This window comes from Cryptomeria japonica, chromosome 6, assembly GCF_030272615.1.
Source record: "Cryptomeria japonica chromosome 6, Sugi_1.0, whole genome shotgun sequence".
Classification (NCBI taxonomy): domain Eukaryota; kingdom Viridiplantae; phylum Streptophyta; class Pinopsida; order Cupressales; family Cupressaceae; genus Cryptomeria; species Cryptomeria japonica.
In genome coordinates this window covers 206,852,973-206,862,937 of record NC_081410.1, presented here as the reverse complement: position 1 = coordinate 206,862,937, position 9,965 = coordinate 206,852,973, and the positions used below count along the sequence as shown (strand labels likewise).

At 35.6% G+C, this 9,965-nt stretch overlaps 1 protein-coding gene across 5 annotated transcripts in view; it reads right to left on the bottom strand.

Moving 5' to 3' along the window:
• Window positions 1-2,626: 2,626 nt before the first annotated feature.
• Window positions 2,627-9,965, bottom strand: part of LOC131069836 (1,4-alpha-glucan-branching enzyme 3, chloroplastic/amyloplastic) — a 296,891-nt gene continuing 289,552 nt past the window's right edge. For all 5 annotated transcript variants that reach the window (XR_009112229.2, XR_009112228.2, XM_058005412.2 and 2 more), the window contains 3 exons: window positions 3,372-3,457; window positions 3,156-3,210; window positions 2,627-3,016 (listed from right to left, as the gene is read on the bottom strand). Coding sequence is in view for 3 of the 5 variants with exons in the window: in XM_058005412.2 (XP_057861395.2) it covers window positions 2,984-3,016; window positions 3,156-3,210; window positions 3,372-3,457 (174 nt within the window). In the remaining 2 variants the exon portion in view is untranslated. The remainder of the gene's footprint in view (window positions 3,017-3,155; window positions 3,211-3,371; window positions 3,458-9,965) is intronic.

Genomic DNA, 9,965 nt, shown 5'->3' with positions numbered 1-9,965 from the left:
TTACCTTTGGGTTCAACATTTGCTCCTCGAGAGAACAAGGAGATCTAGCTCCCATTTTTGGACAGTTGCTTTGCAAGTGCCCATATTCATGGCATATCTAACATTGAAAAGGAAGGCCTTCATAGTCAATAAGTTGAATCCAACTCATGCTACACAATCTAATCTCTAGGGATTTAGGCATGGGTCGTTCATGTTGATTTCAAATAAACTCCAACGGAAGTAGCAATCTTTCTGTCAATGGTCTGGCAAAAAGGCCCAAGTCGTTTCCCAGTGATCACCACTATTGATTGCAAAATATTTGAAGAGGTCAAAACTCCATTGGAAGTCTTCGGAATGAATCCAAACTAGAATTTCAGATGGCAACTCCTTGATGGGGCCAAATCCCATGTGACAAGATTTGATAAAGAAACCTGCCTGGTTGTGGAAATAAAGGCTCCCTTAAAAAAGCTTATTTTGATCCATCCAAGAAAAAATCATGAAAAAGTATCCATTAGCTGCTAGGATGATTCCGGATCACCTTCAAGAGCTGAATTGTTTCTAAACCACATCTCTAAAAATGGGATCCATAAGCCCATAAATTTGCAAACAAGAGAATGATTCGTCAAATAAAGAACATCTTCAGCCACTAACTCTCGATCGATAACAAGAACAAACAACCATTTGCACAATTGGATGAGCAGGTCTCATTTTGATCAAGAACTTTAAAGGACAAAATATGGGGGTCCTTTGGATTTCACTGGCTACCATATTAGCAGCCACCAAGAATCATGAGTAAAAGCTTTACCAACAGAGAAAATTAGGACAAAAGGCACAGTGATTGCAGATCCAATGAAGAATAGGGGCAAAGAAAAATTCCATATCATTCTTGGTATAATTTATTTAGTGAGGGGATTGTCAAGAAGTTGGGGGAGCTCATCATCACCTTGAATAGGAAAACAATTGAGATATAGAAGTCAAAGATGACGATGCTGACTGTCCCATACACTATTTTTAGTCTTGTAGTTAAAAGTTTTTCTTCTTACAAAACTTGTTTGCAACCCTATCATGTGCTAAAGGGACATGGGTACAAGAGACCAAAGTTCAAAAACTTGGGCTCGCCACGGACTCGGCAAACCAAAAATTTGGACTCGGACTCGGACTCGTGAAAGACTCACGAAAGACTCGACAAAAACCAAAACCGTAGTTTTACAAAAAAACGTAAAGAAATTAATGCATTTAGAGAACATGAGAGTCATAATTGAAACATTACACATGTCATATGATCAACAAACGTGCAATATTTGAAATTTCATCATTCATACTCATAGTTTCAAACTTTCAACTCTAAAATGTATAATACCAAGATTTCTTCAATGCTAATTATGTTGTTATATGGAGCCTAATCAGACTCGGAGGTTAAATTTTCCCTACTTCCATCAGCGCAATTTCCCCCTATATTTTTTGACGGGGGTTTGGGGGCAATGCCCCCAAGTTGGGGTCAAGGGGCAGCGCCCCTTGCGTGCTCCCCGTCGCGATACAGGGCGGGGTCAAGGGGCAGCGCCCCGCGAGGCCAAAAATACTTTTATTAGTTTATAAAGGCGTCGGGTGTTATTTTTCTATTGGCCCACGTCCAATTAGGGTTACCCCTTAACCCCCAAAAAAGTCAAAAAAGGGGGGAGTTACGCCAAATGAAAGCAAAAAAAACGAAAAAAAAACTCATTTTTAAAGCTTGCCTGATGGTTTTTCTGGGTCGCGTGAGTGTCCTTGGCGAATTGACTCGTGGCTCCCATGGACTCGTGAGTCCACGAGTTTTTAAACTATGCAAGAGACTGTATTAACCATTCATTTATCTTTTCTTATTTTGGAAGATCATTTCATAGGATATAATTTATTTTTGCTTTACAACTAGTTGTACAAATCAAATATTTAAAGGTTAAAATTGTACAAAGGTAATTATTGAATACTTTAAATTACACGAAGATTGGAATAAGAGGTGAAATTCCTATCCAATCACATCGTTGAAAATTTTGTTTTCACATATTTTAATTAAAATTTTTATATTTTAATTTTATCACAAATAAATATTTGATAAACACAAAAAATTCTGACTTAAATTTTTCTGACAGATACAAAAAATCTGACTTACAATTTGCTGACAGATACATCGAAGAATAACTAGTTAAGAAATCATAAATGCAATAATATCTACTAAAATTGGTACTAACAATAGAGGTTATGCAGTACTTCTGAATTATGTTATGCATTCATGAATGTGCATTTGGATTCAGAGCCTAGCTTTTTAAATTTTTTTATGATAAACTTCACATTGACTCTTAAACAAATAGAATATCTATGGTAATGTAGTTACACAATCATTATATATATTTAGCCATATAATTTAGTTGTGGACAGACTTAAAAAATGATGGCAACCACAGGTTGAGTAAACGTGGCATTATCTGATGCTAGCTATTGCCCTTAAGATACAATTTTCCTTTCTTGGTAAGATATTATCGATTATATCCTACAATCTTAGATTGCTATGGACTGGTATTAGCATAAACATTGTTTATGTGATTAACAACCAAGAAGTTTCAAATTGATCACTGTGAATAAAATGCACATTGCTCTACTAGAAGTACAAACCCTAGAAAAATTGTGGATATATATATATATATATATATATATATCTGGATAGCCATCTTATTGTAATAGTAAAAAGCAGAGTTTTGGCCTTGAGACCTAAATAGCCGATTTGTAAAAATACATCATTTCAGCTTGTAATTACATGTTACTATGATACAAAATGTTAATTTCCAAGCCAGTCCCTCTCTGATAAACATGCCTCCCCTCATTAATCATGAAGATTCATCTTTCACTCGTATAATTTACATATTTCACAGAACCAAGGAATTATAACAAATCACTAGCACAAATCAACTCAACCTGTGTAATCAAAATCTTAGGAAAGCACTCACCATTAAACAGTTAATTGATCTATATGTTCAAATGCGGAGAATTCGAGCTAGTTTGTAGACCTACAGTGGTAACAAGTACAATATTGTTGGCACCAACACACAGCAATAATACGTTTTAGGTTCTAAAGAAGATTCATGTTTCTTCTTGTATGTTAAATCATATGTTCCTATAAAAACATTAGCATAAAGCTTGTAATACCTGAGCGGTTTGCTTGGGCAAGAACAGACAAAGAGTGTTGAGAAAATTGCTGGTCCTGAAAATTAAATATATTTTTCCCACTCATAGACAGTTAGAAAGAAACCCTGACATAAATTTTTGTCAAATTAAAACAACATATGTTAATCATACAGTTTATAATGATAGTATTGAACATTCGCGTAAGAAATTTTCAGTAAAAAAGGTAATAATGCTTACCTTTTCCGCAAAGTTCTTTGTCTACTTTCATCTGATTTAAGATGCCCTATCCCACCATATATTGTTTCATCAGTATCCAGTATAATCTGTAGCAAACAATTGAGTGCCCTTGAAAGCTTCGTACTGATACCACATATTTGTGACATGAAATACAGGTGTAACAAAATAATACATTCAAACTGACCTTTGAATAATGCTATCAAGCTAGGTGCAAGAAGTTATAATCAGAAAGCTGACACACATGGGGAATACACAATAACCCTTTTTTGATGATTGAATGGAGGCTGTTTAGACAGAGAGAGAGAGAGAGATCCATGGCTCCATCTTTTTCTGTTAGCTTATTAAGAGCACAGCAAATGTTCCAACAGTTATTGCATGATTTATGGAAACAGTTTTCACAGGTTTTGGATTCAGGGTTTAAGGAGAATGATATGGAAAAACATATAATAGGATGTTTTCCGATCTGGGTGTGGTATGGATTTGATCATCTTTGAATTTTTAGGTTTAGGAATTTATGGTTTATAACATATATTGTATTGTCACATTTACACCCTACTGAGGAGAAAGCAATTTTCATTTCTGTAACGGGTTAACTTTCCCATTCTTTATCTGTTTCTATGCAACAGTGGAACCCAAGGTAGATTAGCAATAAAACAGGAAGCTCTATTGGTTTTTTAGTCTGAAAGCACTATGATATGAGGATTTTTATTTCTAAAGACTCTGAAGGTGGTCTCCCTGAGGAGCTCAATTTGAATCTGAATGTTCAAATTTTACAGCCAAAACCAGTTTATGAGAGAAACCCATTTAACTCAATTTTGTCACTTGTATGGCCATCTTGGAAGAAAGAGTGCTGAAATTAATAGGAAAATGTCAAAGATGAGAAGCAATCAATACATCCTATAATTTCCAGTTTAGTACTTAAAAGTTAAAACTACTATGGAAAAACTACTTAAAATAAAAAACTAGGTGAGAATCTTGTTGAAGATTTAAAAGAGAACCAAATTATTAGACCAATAAACAATTTTTTATGTTATTAAATTATTAATCTATAGAAACATTTTTTAGGAGAGAAACAAATCCTAGTGCTTCTAGCTTATCTAAGCTAGATAATATCCTTTGATATTATGTCTGGCAGAGAATCACATGGTTTAAATCAATTGCTGTCACGGATATTGTATTTTTTCTCTGTAAACTAGGATGGATATTCCATACATGTAATGTCCCCACTTTGATATACAAGTTAATGGTAAAAAATAATAATAAATTTAAAAATTAAAATTAAAATATATAAGTATAAGTAATTTTTAATTAAGTTAATGAATGGTCAAAAGACATGAAATGAAAAGTTGAGAGTCCCTCAAACATGAGATATAAAAGGGAGAAGAGAACCTCATTTGAGGGGGATAATTTGGGAATCAGAATTGCAGATCTGATTGAAATAAGAAGTACAGATCTGATCATGAAAGGTTGTGTCCCTTTCAAAGGGTAGAAATAATTACGAGTTGCACTCTTTCAAAGGGTGCTAATGATGAAAGGGTGTGTCTCTTGCCAAAGGGCATACACGATGAAGAGGTGTGACCCCTCCCTTTCATTGAGAGATATAAAGGAAAGGAATCAAAACATCTAGGGAGATCACCATTGATCAGATCAGATCAGAACTGTCATTAAGTTACAGGCAGTAACATCCGTGTTCTTGATTAATGAAGAGACCGTAAGGAGTACACCAGTATTACAGGCAGGTTATTCAAGAAGCAGCTACAGCAAGTGGCATCAATATTTAATGAAGTTCTGTGCACATGTGAAATGAATATAACAGTTTTAATATGTAGACATCGATATATATTTTTATGATGAATATCAATACATAATAGAACAATATGCAGAATTTACATATCCATAATATAATAAACACAAATACAGAATGAACAGGTTTATGTTTCAATAAGTTTAGATATTCATAGTGATTGTGTAAATGGCTCTATATCTATATCTATGAATTGGTAATGCACATCGAACAGTCCTTGAAGAAGAGAGCATAGAAGGAAAGATTGAATCTGCAATTATAATTAAGGCAAGGCAATACTCTGGATTTTTCTATTAAAGAGATAAAGGTATTCCCTCTCTAACCCTCCCTTATTGGTTGAGAATTGTAATCTAGGGCAAACTAGGCCATTTTACAAAAGGGGACATTACAATACACTAGTCATAAACATACGGATTAATGAAAGAAAGGAAGTGTCGTGAACTTGCCAAACACTTAACTTACAATGTGTAAAAGAAGAGCAAATACTATGAACAAGCGAGAGGAAATAAGATTTAAACTATATAAACCCATGTGTGAAAGTAAATACCAGCCAAAAATGAGTTACAATTCACTTGAAAGTTAAAACCCACAAATTCAATGGCAACTACAGAGCTAGACCTTGGGCACATCATCAGCCTGAATCTCTATGACTTCATCCTCCTCAAAGAATACATGCAATACTTGTATAACATCAGATTCCTCTTCTATCAATAGTACTTCCTCAACTTCAAAAGAACTTGAGCAAAGAACACATAATGTTTGATTCTAAGGGATACTTAATTGCAATTTTTTGTTTACATGAACACATGACAATGATGACATCATCCATCATATGACTACAAAAATTATTTCTTGCCTTACTGGGTTCTGCTGATGTGTGTTTTATGCACATGCGAATACAGAATAAAGTACCAAGGTATCTTATCCTCTCTTGAACAAAGTCTCTCAAATGCTATGCTTCACGATCAAATGAGACAACTCCGAGGTTACGAAATGTTAGGTCTTGACTTGTGGATAAGCTCAATGGTTGATGTGATAATGCTGGAATCACTAGAGGACTTACGTTGTACATGAATTTTTGAATACTTAGACGTTGCTGAAACATGGGACTAACTCATCTAACAAAGAAAGATCAAAAGGAAAGGGTTTAGAGAGTCTAATCTAATCCTAAGAATGTAGGATGTAGTGGATGACTTGGTGAGACTCAACTAGACTTTGCTTTGACATCAATGAACAACTCCATAAAGCTGGTGCAATCTTCTAAGGTAAATTTATAGAAGTTCAAATTACTACCATCAACATCAATACCATCAAGGCAATGCATACCAATGGATGAGCAATAATTGAAGTCAAGTTTAATTCCAATTCTAGTTGACCACACAAGGCAAACTTACAATCAACAAGAAGCTAGTGGTATGGACTAAACGAATTTCACCATTAATCTCCCACAAAATCTTTCATTCACCTAATCAACATAAAAGCAAATGAGAATTGGAAACCATGCAACTTGTTGAAACAACACATTTCACCATATCTTCAATGAAAAAAGTATATTCATTTACAAGTCTTAGCAACAATTTCTTCTTCTCCTACCCTACTACTCTAACTTCTAATGATCTAACTACTAACTATCTTCTACTCTTCTACTGCTAAATATTCTATTAACCTTTACAAATGAGAGCATTGAGCCTTATATAGACTTCTCATTACAATGAATGGGTAAAATTAATTCAAGATCAATGGCCAAGATTACAAGATAAAACCCTAATTAGGGTTTGTTCCAACTACTATTACATTGACCAATGAGAAATGAGGGTAGGTAAGATAAATAATATTTGATGTAGCACCACGTGTCACCTTGTAATGTCCCCTTTTGAGCAATCATGAGGCGATTTGTTGTTAGCCCGTTTTGCCATGGTCCTAAGGGCTAACCAGGACTTTACAAAGATCGGTGAAGGATTTGGTCTAGGCAATTTCAGTTTCAGGCCAATCAGAGGTGTTTTGGCAGGGTTTCTAGATACTTACTATTTATAGTAAGTTAGCTGCAACTCAGTGACTAATAATTCTTGATGCAATTTTGTTTGTCAATATTTTGGTGCATTAAATTCTTCACTTGGATTGCAAATTTAATGGGCCATTAATTAATTGGGCAATAAATCAAAAGTTCCTAAGATAAATTTAAATATTTAACTTGAGTGATTAATTAATGGTGAGTCTAATGTTAAAGGGGAAAAAATTAGAAGTACCCTTTCTTTGTGGAGACATAAGGGGATAATAATTTTTTATTATATCATTCATTTATCCCACATTCACGGTGTCATGGGAAATGAGCCCAATCAGAGTTATAAATGAAAGCATTAAATGCAGATTTTGACATCCTAGGAATTGTGTTTTCTTGAAGTTTGAGTTTCTGGAGAAATCTAGAGATCTTTTTGGCATTGGAGGACGTACACCATCTCTTGCATCATTTTCCACACTTGTGAAAGATCGGGTCTGGGGAATCAAAAAACAAATTGATATTGCATACACAGGGCATTGCCATTGCTATATGTCTGCGAAATCATAGTGGAAGAATGGTCGAATTAAGTGTTGGGCAGACATAGCAAACAACACCTGGAATATTCATCTTGGATTTAAGCCGTAGTGTTGTGCATTGCACATGCTCCCTGTCGCCGACAGGGTCCCCCTTGTTTCTTTTCCAGTCTTCGTCCCACCCGGTGTAGGATTTTGTTTTTTATTTGCCATTTTGAGATTCAGTTGATAGTAGTGAAGCAATGATCCTGCAGGAGAGTAAGCCCGCCCGTTTCCTTTAGTCCTGAGGAGTTCGTAAGAGGTCAGCAATGGTCCCCTCCGAGATGAGGGGAATGAATCATGAACTATGCAACCATTAAGTTTTAAAGGCGCCTGGTAATTTGAGTTGCAGGACCAAGGGGTGGATTTGTAGAGAGTCGCGAAACTTTAAATATTCAAAATCAATCCTAGGGAGACTAATATTCACAAGAAAATCGACTAAGTGGGCGAGAATGTCAGTTGCCCACGGGTTTGCAAAATGGCCCTTTAGGCTAAATTTGGCTTTAATGTTGAAACTTTTCTAAAAATGCCTTCAGGCTGAAACCCTGAAAGTGGTAAAAGGCGTCATTTTTAAGCGTTTGCATTTTGTCCTCCCAGCTTGAAAATGGGCAAGTAATCCGAAATTAAACAAGTCATATAGGGTGTCTTTTTATAAGCTTTCCAAAGGTGCTTTAGAGTTAAGACTTGAAAACTTTCCAAAGGTGGTTTCGCCTCGAAAATGATCAAGAAGAGAATCAAGTCAGTTGGAAAGGCGTTAAAAGTTAAACTTAAACGCTTTTCAAAATCGCCTTTGAGCCTGAAAATGCCAAAAGTCCGAAAGGGCGTTTCACTTTTAAAAACTTTTAAAGCCTCCCTTTTGCCCCGAAAATCGCCTAAAAGGTGAAAATCGCAAAATGTCATGAGGTAAGGTGTCACTTAAAACATTTTGCAAGGAGCTTTTTACCCGAACATCATGAAAAGTGTTTGAACTAAAAAACTTTTCAAAAGGGCCTTCTAGCCCGAAATTGCAAATAGAAAGGGCGTTTCACTTTTAAAAACTTTTCAAAACTCCCCTAAGCCCCGAAAATCGCAAGTTAAGTGAAAATCGGATAACTGAAACATTTTGCAAAAAATCGCCCTAGCCAAAAGTCGTGAGTTAGGGGGTAAAATCGTGAAGTTTTCAAAAGGTCATTTTACCCCGAAAATTGCCTGAAGGGGGTTAAAATCGCGAAAACTGATAAAGGCGTTTTAAATAAAAGTTTGCATTTTATCCCCCAAGCCTGAAAATCGCCGAGCCAGGAGAATCGCGCAACACAAAGATGGTGTAGAAGAGAAAATCGTGCGAGTTATAAAGGGCATTTTTAGCTTGAATGAGATTTACATTTGCTCCCTCCAGCCCGAAAATTGGACAAACAGTGAAAATCGCGAGTCATAGTAAAAGGCGTTATTAACAAGTTCGCAAAGTAGGGTTTTCAGCCCGAAAAATCACCAAACGTCATAAAATTGCTAAATAGGGATAGGCGTCATAAGTCATTTACCAAGTTTGCATTTGGTCTCTTCATCCCGAAAATCGTAGAGCACAGGAAATTGCGAGGTTTACATTTCATCCTTTTAGCCCTAAAATCGCCCAGCATCCAAAATCGCGAAGCTATCAAACATTTTTTCAAAAGCCCTCTTAAGCAAAAACGTAAGTTAGGAAGAATGGAAAGGCGGCATTGATCTTTCAAAGTTTGTAAAACCCTTGTTGTCCAAAGTCGCGAAAGGCGTTGCACTTTGCAAAATAGCCTTAAGTCTCCAAAATTTCAAGAATTGCAATTTGTAGAGGGTTGTTTTCGACCGAAGTTCATTCATCGATTGGGCAATTTGCCAGGTAAGATTCGATTCTCTCCTTTAAGTCTTTAATTGTGCAAAATTGGTCATAATGTTTAAAACAGATGATGGAGAATTAATCAGATGGTGAAATTTTGTAGATCATAATTTTCTTTTTAAAAGATATCAAGCAAAGCATTAAACATAGCGCAAAAGCAAAACCTGCCAGGAAAATTGACCGTTGAACTAAAATTCAGACTTAGAGAAATTTTGAATATCTCAAAAAAACTGAACTTGGGCAAAACTCTTCTCCAAGTGCAAAAATTGGCAATCATTAAAACACTCAAGCCCTGAGCTGCAAAATCGAACATTTTCTTGTACCGTCGTAATTGGTCGGACGTGGCACTTTTTGGAGCCCGCTCCAAGTAGCA